At 41.1% G+C, this 18,765-nt stretch overlaps 1 protein-coding gene and 1 pseudogene across 6 annotated transcripts in view; one reads left to right on the top strand and one right to left on the bottom strand.

The window, feature by feature from the left end:
- The window catches only part of LOC147150474 (C-myc promoter-binding protein-like), a 59,325-nt gene that overhangs the window by 3,895 nt on the left and 36,665 nt on the right, over positions 1–18,765 (bottom strand). For 2 of the 6 annotated variants that reach the window (XM_086024714.1, XM_086024713.1), the window contains 16 exons: positions 17,862–18,068; positions 17,617–17,745; positions 17,165–17,306; positions 16,870–16,998; positions 11,204–11,323; positions 10,943–11,092; positions 9,274–10,445; positions 8,491–8,722; positions 8,052–8,152; positions 7,612–7,787; positions 7,355–7,495; positions 7,064–7,244; positions 4,433–4,687; positions 4,246–4,363; positions 1,968–1,994; positions 1,321–1,483 (listed from right to left, as the gene is read on the bottom strand). In XM_086024714.1, coding sequence (XP_085880840.1) covers positions 1,321–1,483; positions 1,968–1,994; positions 4,246–4,363; positions 4,433–4,687; positions 7,064–7,244; positions 7,355–7,495; positions 7,612–7,787; positions 8,052–8,152; positions 8,491–8,722; positions 9,274–10,445; positions 10,943–11,092; positions 11,204–11,323; positions 16,870–16,998; positions 17,165–17,306; positions 17,617–17,745; positions 17,862–18,068 — 3,443 coding nt within the window. Of the gene's footprint in view, positions 1–1,320; positions 1,484–1,967; positions 1,995–4,245; positions 4,364–4,432; positions 4,688–7,063; positions 7,245–7,354; positions 7,496–7,611; positions 7,788–8,051; positions 8,153–8,490; positions 8,723–9,273; positions 10,446–10,942; positions 11,093–11,203; positions 11,324–16,528; positions 16,613–16,869; positions 16,999–17,164; positions 17,307–17,616; positions 17,746–17,861; positions 18,069–18,765 lie in introns of all 6 variants that reach the window. The other 4 variants (XM_086024716.1, XM_086024715.1, XM_086024711.1 and 1 more) reach the window with 3 other exon arrangements.
- LOC147150475 (uncharacterized) lies at positions 13,185–15,053 on the top strand (annotated as a pseudogene).

Raw genomic sequence — 18,765 nt, 5'->3', positions numbered from 1 at the left:
ATACACATACATATACATATATATATATATACACATACATATACATATATATATATATATATATACACATATACATATATATATATATACACATATACATATATATATATATACACATATACATATATATATATATACACATATACATATATATATATATACACATATACATATATATATATATACACATATACATATATATATATATACACATATACATATATATATATATACACATATACATATATATATATATACACATATACATATATATATATATACACATATATATATATACACATATACATATATATATATACACATATACATATATATATATACACATATACATATATATATATACACATATACATATATATATATACACATATACATATATATATATACACATATACATATATATATATATATATATATACATACATACATACATATATATATATATATATATATATATATATACACACACACATATACATACATATATACATACATACATACATATATAAACAAAATATTTATATACATATAAATTAGGGCTGCACGATATTGGAAAAAAATGACTGCGATTTTTGGGGGATTTGCGATATGTATTGCGATATTAAAAAGAGAAGAATTTTCACTAGATGACTTGAATAGATTTGTTTGGGAATAATTTGGTTAACTGACATCATTGTATTCATATGATATCGTTTAATCCAGACTAAGGATTGCTGTAAAAAAAGATACAAGATATTCTTGATTTCACTTTACAGGGACATGAAAATTACATAAGGGCAAATTTATGGCTGTTTTGTGGCGCGACCACACAAGGGTAAAAGCTATGAGACGAATGCTGCGAAGATGGCCACAGAACCAATAGTTGAACTTGCAACTGCAACATAGTGAGTTGTCTAGGTTGAGTATAAATACATCTGCATGTGTCCATATGTTGCGTCCTCCGATTTCATGAATGAAAATGAAGACAAAATGAAGAAATGATTATTGCTCGTCATTAAACCGCTGAGGTGGCGCCGCCTAGTGCATGCTGCAGCATGGTTTTTGAAATCGGAAAACATTCATTTATGCAGGTCTAATTTTACTTTCTCTTCACTTGAGAATGTGTGATGATTCTGACTGGAGATGGCTACGTTTTGTTTTTTTATATAGGGAGGAACTATAGCACAATATTTTCCATAATCATTCAGCCTAGTACAGACATACCCCAAAAGACTTGCAGAGCTGCATCGAAAGGTGGCTTAGAGAGTATTGATGCAGGGCGGCTGGCATTAGTCCAAATTTAACCATTATAACACTGACCTTTGCCTTTTGAGACCGAGTGTCTGGTCCTGTAGCTCAAGCAGATGAGCCATTGGTCGGCCGACATCATTCCTCTGGATGCTCCTCACCACACTGTGCAGCAGCTCCTCCGTGAACGCCTTCTCCTCTTTTGGGACCGTTCGGGACACAGAGTAGCCCACATCTGAAAGCCACACACGTACGCAGGTCAGCAAAGTGCACTTTTTTCTTAATGATGATGATTTAAGTCTGCAATGTTTTGTTTAGCATTACGTACTTCATTTCATGACACTTTATCTAGAAATGGCCCAAGAGCCAGTACAAACCGCTTTGTCATGCTTGCCTATGTCAGTTTAAATAATGGCACATCTGGTGCTGAGCCTGTTTTAGTAAGTGTTTATGTCTCTCTTTAATTCTGAATGTGCAAGTACGTATACATTCACCAAACCAACACCCACATTCAAATACAGTGCAGAGATGTATTTGGGACAGAGGCCTCTGTTTTCCCCCCACATAATCAGGGGGTAATTGCAGTCACTAAAAAAAAAAAAAAAAAACCTATGAAAAGTAAAAGATGACTCTTCAAGGACACAAATGCGAGCACACACAAGAGAACAAAGACAACCCAAGTAATAGGCAGAAGTCTGCGGCCAGAGGTCAACACTCACTTTCTAACAACAGAGTACAATTAAGCCCTGAAAGACAGAGAGCACACAGAGCCTGTTAGCAGAAGGACATGGCTGGCTTGACCTATTATAAAATAGGCAATTATAACAGAGCTCAAGACAGCCCTCTATTTACGACTGACAGTCAAATAACAGGAAATGCACATAACAAAAAAATAAAGAAATAAATACGGCTGACATTTTAACTGAGTAATCACATGATACGGAGAATTTTGACACACCACTATAAAATGCTTGGGATTTGTGAAAACCTTTGCCATGAAATAACTGTATGATTACATGTAAAAAACTGAAGTAATTTTGAAGTGAAGAAGGAAAGACATTGAGCATGCAAATTCATCAGAATTAATCCTTTGCTGAAGCACCTTTTGCATTAATTACAGCATTCAAGCATTTTGGGTGAAAGTCTGTTCATGGCACATCTTGACTGAATATTTACCATGTCTTCTTTGCAAAAGCACTCTAAATGCATCATAGCTTTCCTGTGTAAAGCCCCATCAGTTTATGAAAGATTTCCAACTTTCCCAGATTAAGTCTGACTGGGCCCGTTTTAAAACGAAAGTTACGTCCGTAACTACGGTTCTATGAATCCCAAATGACCGCCAGAAACGGTGCTTAAAGCACTGAATGTTCCCTTCGCGCATGCGCAGGGAACATTCAGTGCTTTAAGCACCACCCCTGGCGGTCAGTAGGGATGAAATCGAACTTGAATTATGTTCTGGTAAAGCCATTCATTTGTGGGTTTGGATCTAGGCTACAGATTGTTATTTGTGTGGTAAACTGAAATTCCTCTTCGTATTCTGAATTATAGGGCCTGCCTGACTATTTCAGACCAAACTGAATTGTATTTTGATAATACTGCAATTCTCTCCACACTGGCATTAGCCCAGTTGCTTTTTGTTGGCTGAAGTAAAGCATGATGCTGCCACCATGTTGCTTCACAATACATATGATGTTCCTCCGTTGTTGCTGAAAACATAGCTGACATGCTCAACTAATGGCCCAAACTACAAACTCTGATGGAGAGCCATTATATTCAATGGCTTCAAGCTGCATTTTCTTTTGAAATCAAATCAATGGCTGGTGTAACCATTAAAGGGATGGTTGGGCCAGATGGCCATGTTTTCACTAACAAGTGCATTTTATATATTTTTTGATCAGGATAATGAAAAGAGTTGTCATTTTCTATTTTATCAATAAATTTGGGAGTAATTAGGAAATACATGACTCATGAATAACATGAATAACGCCTCTTGTTAATGAGGAAAATGGCCGCGCCCCCTACCGTTCTATCCTTGTTCTGTCCGAGTCACTGGAGGGACCGATTACATACTCTCCATTGGAAATATCCAAATGTCACGATACGATAACATCACGATATGGACCTCACAATAAGATAATTATTCAGATATTGCGGGGCGGTTGGCGATGTATAAAAAGCTCACGATATATTTTAAAAAAAAGAAAGAAAAGAGCTGATAAAAAAATAAAAAAATAAAAAAAAAACCATCACAATATTGATTTTTTTTGGGGACACGAGTTTAGCCTTGCTAAATGTCCAAAATATAACCAGTCGGGGTTCGTGTGCGCATTCATGCTCTTGTCCGCTTCAGCTTGTGTAAGTGGAGAAGCAATCGCCACTGTATTTTTGATTTTGTGGAGTTAATCATGATGAGCTCACGTTTGATGTCAATCGATACAAACTTATATTAATAAATATTGTGCAGAACACTTTCATACTTTCACAGGTTGAAGTGGACAAGTAGTAATGTGCATTTGCATTTTGGTGGTGATCGGTCGCCGTTTTAGACAATAGAACTGACAAAGCGAGCAATATTACCACGCTTGCCTCCCTCCTGTGACGTAGACCGCTGAGACCGAAAAAATAACAAGCCAAGCTTCAAAAGGGGGCGGGCCAATTTGTCGTAAATCTAATCACAAAAAAATCCCTTAAATCACTACGGAGTCTTTTTGGGGGGGGGGGGCATGTCATTTTTACATGCAAAGCTATTATAAGTGCCAATGTTAAGATCATCCAAGTGTCCCTTTAACTACAATGTAAAGGATATATTGCCCTTCCTACCCTTTTTCATAATTAGACTACAGAATTTGTGCATTTTTTCCCATCACATCATGGCCTGCTTTGAGAAGTATTGACGTTTATTCCACAGCATTTTAACATATATTTTTCCTGAAAAAACGTTTTCAGGTGTGTCTGCCAAAATCCAAATGTCCTGTCCAACAAAGAAGTATGACTCACTGTACGTGTTCCAGAGAATGTAAAAAGGCTGGACGGGGTCTTGCTGCAGCTTCAAGTTGTCCCACAGTATCTGGATCAACACATGTTTACTGTCGTCTAACATCCAATGACGAGGAACCTGTAGAAAGAGGGCAATTTAGCTTCGTGTGTTGGCTATGCTTGTATTTGTACTGCACACGTTTCTTACCTGGGATTCCCTATTGCAGTGCTCAGAGGTGAGAATGAGTCCGGGCAGGTTGCTGGGCAGGTCCAGCCGCCTGAAGTACCACACAAGGTTCCAGAAGATGATAGGATGATGGTCCACCATGTCAGCTTCTGTAATTACTGGGTCGCCCTCATTCTCCAGAAGGCTTTCCAGCTCCTTCCACAGCACCAGCGGGCTCAGGTACGGAACCGTCACTGGCTCAGGGTTGTGGAGACGCCAGTCCATACTCAACGGGTCCTGGACAAAAATGATAGTGGAAAGCTTTTTGATGGATACACAAATAATAATAATAATAACAGTGGAGTAAGGCCAACTAGATTAGCCTCAAGTTTGCAGCTGAGCTTTTCAAAAATGCGTGTCAGGTCACACAAATTACTTAAACGAAGACACTTCTTTGGTTAGCAGCAGTCCTCGTCCAAGCACAGAATAGCCGAACATAAATATGGTAGGAAGTCAGGTGTATACAGAGAAAACCCATGCAAGTACGGGGAGAACATGCAAACTCCACATTAGTAGGATCACACTGTTACAAGACGCACTACAAGTTAATTTAGTATTGCTTTATCAGATCCCCCGTCTATGAAAAATGTAGCATACAGACAGTCCAAGAATTACGACATACGCGACCTAGGATGTTTCGACTTTACGATACCTGTGCCCCCTCCTCCATTTTGTCCCTAGCACTGTAGTGACTACGTTTACATGCAGTCAATATTCGGGTTAAAGTCTAAATTTCAATTTCAGAAACATTTTGAATATCCCGTTACATGATTGATCGGACAGAGTTGCTCCGGCATTTGAATAACCCACTGTGTATGGCGTCATTTCCGTTTGGTACTTTCAACTGTCAAAGCAGTTCCGCATACAAGCACTTCCTGTTCTACAAAGACCAGCATTTCTTGCGGTTGAGCATGCGCAGAGTGTCTCGATTGTGTCTGTTTTGCGTGCCGGCAGTACCTTTGCCTTTATCGGCCTCCTCTCCTCTTTCTCCATCCACTTCAGCATTGTATGCTTTTTATTTTAATGTATTTTCGTTTTTTTTATACAAAGTATATTGACATAAATTTCGACTTTAACGGTGAAATCCGACATACGCGGAAATTCATGTTACATCGCCAGTGTTGGAACGGAACTTGTTTGTAAAATTAGGACTCCCTGTACATGCTCATTTCAGAACTCAAACATGTAAATGTATAAATGAGTAAGATTACTACATGAACAGAGGCAATCACATTTGGGATTTTTTATAGATTTTCTCATTGTCATTATCACATGTATTATTTGAAATTATTTACAATGTCTCTGCTTGTTAAAATGCAGACACCCTGACAATGCTGCTGACCAGACCTGGGCACTTGACCCTTTTTTACCGATCCGGCCACGACCCTCCACCCTTGACCTGGGTACCCTTCCGGCCGCGACCCCCCACCCTTATTCATAAAAATTATCACCCTCTGCCCCGTTACGCCCCCCAGCCCCCCAAAACAAAAAAGAAAAGAGAGATGCTAACGGCAGAGGTTTAGTTAGAGATGATTAGCTGCCTAATTTACTATTCAAACCCGCTGTGGACACACTTCAAACGTGCCACTAGTACTTCCATTGCGAGCCCCGGGGCTGGTTTTGTCGTATTGTATAATTATTTGGGTCCAACAGAGAGCATGAAGTCGCAGTCAACAAATTACTCATTTATTTTCTACACTTCCCCTCCTTCACAGTTCCCGGCCTTCAAAATAAAAGCATACCAGCAAAGCACCACGACAGCAGGTTTGCTACGGCGTATTTCCGGAAGTAGGGAAGACGCCAGAATTAGTGCATGAACTCCACCTTGGTGTGCCGGCCTCATCTTTGAGTGCTGCGCGCAGCTTGACTATACTCGTGGACACAAGTTGTTTTGAAACAGTTGCATTGCAAGTCGGGGGGGCGTCGCTTCAAAAAGACAGCAACAACAATGGATATCGTGCCTGCTACAACCATAAAGGGACCGAGATGACTATACGATGCATTTAATTGTATTACGATAATGATCTGGAAGGTAGAACGTGGGTGAGTAGCTTCTTTACACACACATACGTTACATAACACCCATGCCGCTGCCAAACTAGTTTGCTTTGCAGCAGCAGCGAGCTGCGTGGTGAGAAACTGTATGCCATCGCAACATGTGACATAATGGACCGATCAGAGCAGCAACAATTCCTGATGTGTGCGTGGCATGTGTTACAGACCTGTCGCCAACAGCACAATGCGTCGGGCAGTTGTCGCTCGCGCCGACGCGGGAGTAGAAAGAAGCCGAAAAAGGAGCCTTTCACAGAGTAGGCTGAGATGAAATTTGGCCGCCTCGCGACCACATCACACGCATGAGGCCCGATTAGTGGGCCGGACTAAAATCCACTTCCGGCCATGCTTAGTCCAGCCCTTTTTTAAAATTTGTCAGCGTCCAACCCCTGCCCCAAAAATGGGCATCCAGCCGGCCCGGTCCCCGGGACTGCCCAGCTCTGCTGCTGACCAAATGTATTTTTATTTGCCCCAAGATTATTTTTCAATAAAATAAGAGTGAAAATGTTAGGGGCGAAAATAATTTTGACAATACTGTGGTATCAGTGGTGTGGGACATACAGTGGTTTCATTCAGGCGGCTGGGTAAACTGCCAGAGATTGGCAAAAAATGGTTGCATTGGGATGTTTTCTCCACTGGACCAAAGGCACTGACGCTACGGGCCATGGCCATTCCAGAACAAAAAGCCCCCTGGCGCCACTCTGAGGGGATGTCTATACCGTGAGACCTGGTGGATCGAGTTCTGTGGAGAAATAACCCACTTGTAGTCAAAACTGCACCATATTGAAAACACTCGGTAAAAGAGCGTAGGAAAGTTGAATGTTGTGGCGTAATCTTGTGACATCTTTGTACCTTGATCTCGCTGAACAGTCTTGGATAGCTGTGTTGGGACAAGGGGTGGACAAGGTGGATGTCCCTGTGTCAAAGCCTGTGGAGGCAGAATATGAAGAGCTCATCGCCTCATCTACAGATGCGCTTTCCTTTAGGAACATCCTAAGAACAAAAGAAGAGATCAAGTCACATTGACAAATATATCATAATTTGTCATGCTATTCCAGTTTAAGTAATAGCATCCAGATGCATGGTATCGAAGTACTATGTCTTGTTACCTGCCGGGTCCTCTCGTGTCTCTAATCTCCACGTTAAGAAAAGGCAGGAAGGGGTTTCCACAGAAGGGACAGATTGTGTTTAGATTGGAGTCATCCGCTGTCCACCCAGCCATGATTTCCTCGTCATAGACCAGACAGTCGCATGTCTTACAGCGTGAACAGCTTGATATCAAGAGCTGGAAAAAGAGAACATTTGAAAACACACAAAAAATCACTCAAAAATAGTGTCCATCTACTTTATGAAAAAGAATGCAGAGAAATTAGCCTACATAGAAAACTAAATTCTACTGTTAACAAATATACACCTCAGCCAGGCGTTACTATTGAGGGACAATATTTCAGACAAAATTCAAAGTAATAGTTCTGTCATTAAGTTTATTTACAAAAAAAAATCATTACTGCGCATCCAGTATTCAAACAGGTGAGTTGATTGTTTTCACCTCCATTGCATAGTTATTGAAGATGCTGGTGTTGCTAGTGTAGCGTGAGGAGCCCACGTCTGACTTGTCTGACAAAGGGAAGCCGGGTGGTGAGAGGTCACCTGTAAGATTATGAAAGATGGTAAGAGTATGTGGCAATCGACCAACTACACTTATTGCAGATTGCTATTGAGACAATAAAACACACTGATACATCACTGGCATTTTTCAAGCAAAACTGAGGGTCTGTTCTGGAAGGTAAAGCTTGTTCTCAGCATTTAAGCATTGCAGTGGCAGTGGGCAGTCATCGGGCATCAGCATATTTAGGAAAAGTAGGACAGCAGTCAAGCAAGCTTTCCCTGTCTGGTCTTTTTTTGTAGGTGACTTGTCACTAATTTCCAAGTACGGGTAAATATGATTAAAGAACCTGTCATGTATGAATAAAAACTTAAGGATTTACCGTGAAGCAGGGTTGTAGGTCTTCTGAGGCTTGTTGATGCAGTGGGACTGTTAAGTCTGCTGTGGAAAGGGCTTGGTCTTGGACTTATTCGAGATCCCTTTGGGCCAAGAGCCCCATTCTTTTGTGGGGAAACCATATAGCTCTTTGACTCCCTTTTATGCTCCTCACCTTGAACAGAGAAGCAATCTGGATCCCCGACGTCGAGTGATGACACACTGAGACGGTGAGTGTCCTGGGTAAGCAGAGATTGGAATATTATGGATCAAACAGCAAACAAGCCACGCTAAGACTGTGAGCACAAAAACTACAGCAACTCAGTACACACATTCAATTACATAAGACGTGCATGCACTGTAGTTAGAGTCCAGCTGTAAGTACCCAGAGACTGGTGACTGAAGTCCTGCATTATGTCTGTTCAAATAGCAAATATAATTGGCCACTTGTGTGCTTTATGTGAGTGTTAAACTGAGTGAGGTGCAGGCTTGTTCCTATTGCCCAAAATATTGTGGATATTCAGGTTCCAGCTGACTTATTAGACAGAAAACAGCATGTCATTACGACGCATGCAATTTATTCACATGGTTAGTTTAACATATTAATGATGATGGTAGATATTTTATTGATGATGTATTGTATTAGTGTCTCACTAAAATTGCGTTAAACCCGCTGCTGACAGTTACATCTTGATTTTTTTTTTTGGCAGAGCCATGGCTTACTCTTATTTTGTGTTGATAATATTGCTGTACACACCTTCAAAAACGCCACATTTTTTATGGAGTGTACCTTGGTTGGTGTGGTGTAGGTAGCCAGACGTGAGTACCAACGGCTCGCCTTCTCTGCAACACCTTTCCCGGCAGAGAACATACTGGTTTTGAAAACATCGAGTGTTGGTGTCAGCAGTGTGTCAAGAGCAAAAGAGGAGGAGGATGGTGAAGGAGTTGCAGCTTGCATCCTGCTTGTCTTCTCCCTATAAGTCCTTGGGCGCGGGCTGGGACAAGGGCTAGGTGTGGTGCTAGCACTGTGACTGGGTGGCGATGACCACAGACGTTGATGCGATATGGGCTGGGGGGGCGAGGGAGGCTGGAAGGTGCGAGACCGTGGCACTGCTGTAGTCCTAAAGGGGGAGCTATGGGGTAAGCTAGCTCTTCGAGTAACAGAGCGTGATGACGGGTGGAAGATGAGGGGGCTGGCCGGGTCGTGCAGGTCCACGCTTGGTGTACGACTGCTCAGTGGGCTCCCCATGTGCTTCATGTACAGCTCGATCTCCCTCGCAAAATGCCTGTTGGAGGTGGGTGTGCTGTCATCCTCGGGGCACGGCTGCTCCTTTTGATGCTCTGACTGTGACTCTGCAGCTAGTAGGGATAGGGGGTCATAGCCGGTCTTGATGCCTGTGCGGTTCACAGTTCCACTTGATGCCACATTGCTCATGCCACAGCAACTCGGGTTGCTTTCAACAACATTCTTATGAGATGTGCAGGTTTTGTGACAAGTCATTCCAAATCCTGTGGTAGTTTTATCCAAATCCAAATCTTCCAAATCAAAAATAGCCTCTAGATTATTTGTGTCCTCATCACTGGAGTCGTTCTCCTCTTCATCGTTACAAGTTCTTGTAACAGCAGTCTCCTCTAAACCACTCAATGCCAATGACAGAGGCCTCTTGTTCTTACAGAGTTTGGTATTAGAGAGAATTTTTGCATCAGCGCCAAGATGTCCTGCAATTTTAACTGGGTCGGTTTCACCCTGCCTCATACCCAGACCAAGGACGGTGGTGCCACGACCACAGCTGTCTACTTTGTCACCACTCATATAATGCCTCCTCACACCCTGCCAGTCAAAAGCCGAGCCACCGCCAACAACTTCTTCCAAAGTACTCTTGTGTCTTCTTAGCAAGCTATTCGATTGGATCTCACCGATCTCTTGCAGAGAAGAAGTGAAGAGAAGACCTGCAACATGGCCTAAAAAGGAAGATGGGAGATAACTTACTCATTCAGTACCAGATATTTTCAGACCCTCTTTTACCCTAATGTTTGAAAGAAAAATGAAAAAAATGTAAATTACTTCCTGGGATTGAATGGCTGGACTGTGAAAAGACAAATGTCTTTGGGATTGAATGAGTTAAGTTTACAGTGGGTTTCATTCTACTTAAATGGAAGTATGCACTGATCTGATCCGATATATTGGATCGGCAGATATTTTGTATTTCATGCAAATTTTGTAACTTGTAATGTCTTAATTTGCTTATCGGATCGTATTAAGACATTACTGCTGCAGTGTTTCTCACATATACATCTACAAAAGTCTCATATTTCGTGAGCATAAAGTCCTTGAACTCTTTCTTGAGGATCATGATCTATCAAGGCAATCATCTCACTTCAACTCACTTGTAACTCTAATGAGAACAAGTGGAATAGAAATACATTTTACAGAAATTATACCATCATGTTATTTTTACCTGTGCTTGTGGAGGTCTTGGCTCTACATTGAGAGTTGTCATATTGACAGCTTCTTCTAACAATGCCACGGGAATGCAAGGAAGAATTGATCTCCACGTCCAGCTGAGGAAGACAGTCTTTACTACCCTTGTTGCTCTCTGTTTCTGACACTACAAATATAGAAAACACAATTTAAAATCTTATGACAGAATATACGGACAAGTAATTTTACCCAAATGATACAAAATATCAGCAGATATGAGTTCAAACTGACTACTAACAAGAACTGGAGTCACTCTCTTTCTTATCATCCTTGTCAGGAACAGAATCCTGTGCACAGCTGTCTCCTCTGCGAACCTCCTCTTTGGACAACGAATTGTAACCCAAATCTGATTGATCTCCTAGGTGACAGAGACAAACAGCACAATAAAAATATGAAACGGAGGGAAATAAGAGAGAGACAAGATAGGCACCAAGTTACCTGATGCCAAACCATACAGTCACATATTCCACATACAAATACAAAATGCCTGAGATTACAGTTCGATACAACTGTATAGTACACATAAATTAAGCAAACACATCGTTCCAACGGTAGAGACCAAATCCTTATTTCACACTACATACTGCTAAAGTTTGAACTTTTTGTGGTTATATGTGAAGCTCCTCTTACTAATATCCTTTAATTGTTTATTAATCTCTAAATAAATAAAGAAATTGTGTAAACTTGGCCCAGCCACCAACCCTCAATCGCTCGGCCCGCATCCCGCCGCAGATTCGCCAGAGAGACGAACGAGCGGGTCTTTTTCCCCCCGCATCCTACAACTTTCTTCTTTTTAGACTAGTCTGAAGATTTTTTGGAAGCAGCGGATCGCCGATTCCATCAGTCTCGGCCGCACAACAACTCGGACACCAACGGGCTTCCTGGGCTGCCCTTCAGCTGCTCAACTGCCTTCATCCACCGAGCGACTACACGCAACTATGTCTTCGTGCACCACTTACACTCGTCTCATTGAAAGGCTTTCCCTGCTAGAGGGACGTGTCGGTCAGCTAGAGCAGAATAATGCGGTAACCGTAGATGTGACGGACACAAGTGTTAGTATGGGTTGTAGCCAACCTGATAGTCCGGTTAGCATTAGCCCTAAGCGGCCTGCTAATCGTGGTGAGCCTGTTCAGACGCATAACAGATTCGGCCCGTTAGCTAGTCCCATTCCAACTCGGTCTACTGGCTCCCGCACTTTAGTAATGACTCCATTACCCGAAACATTAAGATAAAAAAAAAATCCCAAAAATGATACTACGATGAGGCAATCAGAGAACATATCTAGGACTTATGATCTCGCTAGAATTATGAGTCGGCATCGAGTAATTGTCTCTGGCCCCTTGCCTGCGAGAGGCAATGATGAGAGGTTTAGCAGATTTTTCTCGCTTAACCGGTGGCTGGCTAGCTTGTAGTGAGCAGGGACTGCAGTTTGTAGGTAATTGGCCTTCTTTCTCGGGCCGACCCGACCTACTTAAGGTGGACGGCCTTCACCCTAACTGGAAAGGCGCCATCACTCTTTCTAGAAATATAGATTACTGTTTGAGCCTTCCATGACAGTTCACATCCGAGCAGGTCAGGTTACAGGTAATCAGCGAGCCTGTAAAAACGGGTATGGAGCCTGTAAGGCTAGAGTTAACTAGCGCTATGCTAGAATCTGACAACACACATAGATTTTTATTTAGATTAGAGCCGTACACACCACATATTCCTGCATCACATAGCGATATTGTTTCTACTGAGGTGGTGCAATATGACAATAGTAGTACTCGAGAGCCGATAAATAACTACTATAATCCGACAGTCGTACCCTCCCGCCGCGCTTATAGTTGTTCGAGATACAATACAGGACCCAGGGAACGCAATCTTATTAATACTATGATTAGGAATCCTATTATGGGCAATTATCCGGATAAGCCTGTTTTACTGAATACATTTTTTTATTGAAACTCTGCCTGTTTAATATTAGATCACTCTCTTCGAAAGCCCTGTTAGTTAATGACCTCATAAGAGACCATAAACTTAATATAATTGGGCTTTGCGAGACCTGGTTAAAACCTGATAATTTTTTACCGCTAAATGAGGCCTCGCCTCCAAACTTCGTTAGTTCACATGTTGCGCGCCCTCATAAGAAAGGTGGGGGTGTAGCCCTTATTTATGAATCTGATTTCAAACTTAGCACGCATTCTAGTGACACCTTTAAAACATTTCAAGTGCTCACTATGCGATCTACAGCCTCATTGCCGTTTTTTCTCGCAGTTATTTACCGTCCCCCCGGCTCGTACGCTGGATTTTTAGATGAGTTCTCTGAGTTTTTGGCTGATTTGGTAACTCATGCAGATAATATAGTGATTATGGGTGACTTTAACATTCATATGAATCTCCCGTCGGAACCACTTACAGCGGCGTTTCGGACAATAATTGATAGCTTTGATTTCACGCAGATAATTGACGAAGCGACGCATAAAAATGTTAATACTTTAGATTTGGTATTAACCCAAGCATGCTCAAATGTAATGGTGTTACCGTCGTATACTACTCTTATGTCTGACCATTACTTTATAAAATTTGAAGTGCGGCCTCATTACCATCACCCTGACCACAATCAAAGCTTTAGCAGCCAAAGTATCAGTTCTTCAACCACCGCTGTGCTGTCTGAGCTACTGCCCCTGGCAACTGCTTCGTTTCCGAGCTATATTGGTTCGATTGACAACCTCACTAATGATTTTAATGCTGCTCTGTTAAATGCGCTTGACTCCGTTGCACCATTAAGACATAAAACTCATCCTGAACAGCCTACTCCGTGGTTCATGGAGGAAACCCGCTCACTTAATCATGTAGGAAGCCAAAGCGCAAAGGGCGTGCAACTAAACTTGAGGTCTTCTATCAGGCATGGTGTGATAGTTTACTAATATATAAAGAAGCACTCGCCTTAGCCAAAACTAATTAATTTTCCAGATTAATTGTTCTAAATAAAAACAATCCTAAATATTTATTTGACAAATTATTCGAGTGGCAATGCTAACGCAACAGCTGCCGAACCGCCAATAGCTCCTCTCATTCAGCCCATGACTTCATGCAATTCTTTACGCTGAAGATTGAGCGCATTCGGGACGAGATTAAGGACACCGCTCCTAAAACCCTGTCGAATTTCGCGAATACTGATGTTAGTAGGGCTATTATGGCTGATAACTGTCTGACAACCCTATCTCTTTTTAAAATAGTATCTCTTGAAAGCCTAACAAAATTAGTTGGTACGGCAAAACGGACAACTTGCGTGCTCGACCCGCTTCCTGGTAAGCTCATCAAAAAATTGATTACAACCCTACGACCCTCCGTCTTAAATATCATTAACTTATCACTCACCTCGGTCACTGTACCAGCAGCCTTTAAAACCGCTGCTATTCGACCTCTGCTTAAGCGGCCAAACCTTGATCCAGAGAACCTCAGTAATTATAGGCCGGTTTAAAATCTCCCGTTAATTGCGAAAATTCTCGAAAATGTTGTAGCGCAACAGCTTAGTGACTATATGGCCGCTAATAATCGATTTGAAATTCTTCAGTCAGGATTTAAATACCATCACTCTACTGAGACGGCTCTTGCTAAAGTGACTAATGATCTTCTCTTAGCTATGGACTCCGACACCTCATCAATACTACTCTTACTTGACCTTAGTGCTGCTTTTGACAAGGTCGATCATAACATACTATTAGAACGCATTGAAGGATGTGTTGGTATCTCAAGCTCAGCACTTTCTTGGTTTAATTCTTACCTCTCAGAAAGGACGCACCGTGTAATTCATGGCAATGCGACTTCTGAGTTTTGTAAAGTTACATCTGGAGTCCCGCAGGGATTCGTACCAGGGCCCCTATTGTTTAGCATCTAGATACTTCCGCTTGGTGATATTATACGTAAATATAACATTAGTTTTCATTGTTATGCTGACGATACTACCTCAGTAGAAATGTTTAAAACACGACTTAAGACTTATTTTTACGATTCTGCATTTAGTTGAACTGTTTGTTTTGGCCGCTTTACTGCCGCTTCTATTCTATTTCTGCCCCCTTTTCCCAGGCTTGGGAACTAGGTGATCGCGACCAAATTGGAGGTTGCTGTTTCGATCCAACAGCAAACTGACTGCTACAAGATTGGAGGCTGACCACATCCTCGGAGGCGCTGTTATGGAGATTTCTACATTGACGACCTTTGGGCCCCTGCTCACTTCATCGATGTCATCTTCCTGCAGCACTTCATTTGATTAACTTTCGCATCACTTTAACAAACATTGTATAGTACTATAATGTGTGTTCAATGTTGCCCACTCGGCATCCATTGCAGCCTGCTCATCCTGGAAGGGGGATTCCCCCATCTGTGGTACCTTCTCAAGGTTTCTCACTTTTAATTAGTTTTTAGAATAGATTTGTTAGTTTTTATTAGTTGTAGTTTTGGGGATAATGCTTGTTTTAGTTTAGTTTTTATTCGTTTTATTTTTTAGAATTTTATGTATTTGTCAGGTGCAGCTTTTTTTTTTTTTTTTTTTTACAGTAACAAGTGTTATTTATTCAAATAAAGATACCATTTGAAAAATGTATTAACTTACTAACAATGAATGAATAACCATCAACAAATAAAACATAAAAGTCCAGTAGAATTTAAGTGCAATAAGGCCAAGAAAAGTACAGTGCATTAATGCTGCTTCTAAATTGAAAATGCAGATGAAACAAGCAACATAAAACATAACATACAAACCCGAACAATTGAACAGGAGAGTGCAGACTTGTAACATCAGAATATATGGTCAACAAATTTAAGTCCTTCCATATTGTAAGTGTGTGGCTGTGAGAGAGCGAGTGCGAGAGCGAGAGGTAGATTTTTCCCCTCGAGCAATATGCCGCACAAGACACGTCTCCGTGACAATGCATTTGCTTTTGTCCGAGACACAATCATAATCAAAATAATCCCAAATGGGGCTGTGACGTTTTCTCCCAACTTTCGCCATTATGTTTTAGTTTTGTTTTATACCCATCAGACCTCATTGTAAACGTGTTACGTCACTTCAAACGTCGAGGTGCCGTACGGCTGAACAACTGTCGTAAAACCGGCAGCGCCGTGTTTTACATTTTAAATGATCACAAAAGCTTACAAAGACGAAAACCAATGGTATTTTTGCTCCGATTATCGTTCGTTTTAGTTAGTCTTGTGAGCAGACAATGTCGTTTTAGTTAGTTAGCGTTTTTCAAAAAACATTTTCATTTTTATTTTATTTCGTAAACGAAAATGTTTTTTTAATTTCAGTTTTCGTTATTTCGTTCATTTTTGTTTACGATAATAACCTTGTACTCAACGATAAGTCGGTTCGTGGGTGAGCATGCAGGGAATAGCAGAGGACACATACACACACGACCCACTGATGCGCCACAAGGAAATGACTGACTGAAGTTAAGAAGGTCAGAGATCTGAGTGGGAAATGCCAGAGAAATAATATGGAAATGAGAGGGCTGAAAGAAAATAGAAACGGTTATGGGTCAATTAAGGGAAGGAGAGATGGTCAGAATGAGAGTTTTACCTGGATTGAGGGAGGGTTTTCTGTGCTCAGAGCCCCCCCAACATGAGCGGGCCCTGGCGCCCACTCTGCTACGCGCATGGCCGACTGCATGCAGGACGCAACACAGGCAGGGCCAAAGTGAGGGACAGCGTTAGGGACAGAACAGAGCAGAAACCACAGCCACAAAATCATGAAGAGACATGAAATGATAGGAATGAATAAAAACAGCCAAGGTGGAGAGAAATGAAGACGTGGCCAGTGGGTGAAAGGGATGGTACAAATGAGGGAGTGGGGTGGGGCACATGTAAAAAAGAAATTCTGTCAAATAATGTCTCAGACTGAGCCATCCAGTTGAAGTATACCTGTGCTAGATCTATCATCAGTGGGATCTACTTTGATGGTGTCAGCGCTGTAAGGGCCTTGCTCGTTCAGGTTAGTGTCAGCAGTGCTATCCAGGCTGCCATGGCTAACAGCATCCATGTCGCTACCATCTGGTAAAAAAAAAAAAAAAAAAAACACACACCCAAACAAAAAAATATATAAACACTGCACATTGTCTTTTCATTTAGTATTTAAACAACATTTGATCAACATTCAGGATTCTCACTAAACCACAATTTAGAATAAGCGTAAAGAATTTCCTCTCAGTGAATTTACCTGACAGCGGGCTCTGAGTAAGAGGGGCATGCTTCCGTAGCGACCGTTTGAATTGAGCCACACCCAGAACAACATTTCTCAGCTTCATCCATAGGAAGTAGCCTCCTCTGGTGCTGGTTGGCCATGTGCTCTCCAACACTGCCTGCAAATAAAGAGGAAGAAATATTTTCACCTCAAAATGGGGCATGATACAAAACAGGTTGATAATAGCTGATCTCCCTTGCCCCAGGGTGTTTTTCATTTTCTTTCTGTCTCCCTGTTCACAAGCTTATCAGGGAAAACGAAAATGGTAATGACAACACTACAACTAATAAATGTTTTGTGACACATTCTGTTGTTATAAAGTTTGAATAATACCTCAATGACAATTAGCTATACTAAAAAAAATGATTGAACACATAAAAATGATATAATATGAATAACTTATAATTCTGAGGGGCATATGTGGCTACCTTGTTGTAGTAGCCGTATGTGATAGCGTTGGGGTGAACCCCAGCTTTCTTCATTTCAAAGAGGACCCTAACAGCAAGGACGGGCTGACCATATTGTCCACAAAGCTGCATCAATACTCTGTAGCACACCTGTGTAAGTATGGATAAAATTGTTCAGCCAAGATGACAACTTTTCAGCACCAAAACCTGACTGAAGAGCCAACAGTTCGATAACATTACATTATGGTATCCTTGTAATACATTACCTCATCGGGTGGCTGCAGCTTTTTAGACTGCATTTTACGGAGGACGTCATAGGCAGTACGCAGTGCTCGCACCTTAGAATGGCAAACCTTCACATATGCAGGCAAGCAGATAAACCAGAGGCCATAACAATGGCGGAGGAGGCACATGGACCACAGCTTTGGGACGGACGAGTACTTTTTGGCTATTTTCTGGGCTGATTTAATCTCCTGTGGACAAAAAAGGGAATGCGCTATGAAGAGAAGCTCTGAAGTTAAAATTAATTTTAAAAAATCCACTATTTATTTAGGAGCTTGTTTCACTGTATAGATTTTTTCCCCAACATGCAAAATGATATACACCACAAATGAACAAGCACATGAATATTAGCACAAAATATACAGTCCAAAAAAAAAAAAACATAGAAAGATGAAAAGACCAGCAATTTCACCTACAAGTCCAAAAAGGGGTGGGAAGAAGTGCAATTTATTTAATCCAAACCTTTCTTCATCGATATTAATAAATTATCAACCTCACCATTTAATAAAACAATTTTCTTATTTATATCAGCATATAAACTTATTGCTGTGTATACATAAAGTCAAGCCCAATATTATTCATATGACGGGGTATGTATAATTTTGGACTTGAATGTATCTAGTCTATTTGCAATAGGGATAGGCCTACATTCAAGCCCGAACCTGCTTTGATGTAATACTGCTAAGCACCTTGATACTTTGGACTGGAAATATATTGTGTTTTCCAGTTAATTTTCTTATCTATTGTCAGCCCAAACAATTTGATTGTATTCACTCTGTCAATGGTCCCCCCCCATCCAAATTAATCTGTAATTTTATATCATTTTTACAGTTCCATAAAATTATTTTAGTTTTAGTCAAGTTCAATGCTAGTTTATTTATATTAAAC

The sequence above is a fragment of the Filicampus tigris genome, chromosome 3 (assembly GCF_054856515.1).
Source record: "Filicampus tigris isolate MCC_2025a chromosome 3, RoL_Ftig_1.0, whole genome shotgun sequence".
In the NCBI taxonomy this organism is placed as follows: domain Eukaryota; kingdom Metazoa; phylum Chordata; class Actinopteri; order Syngnathiformes; family Syngnathidae; genus Filicampus; species Filicampus tigris.
This window is presented reverse-complemented; position numbering and strand designations above follow the sequence as displayed.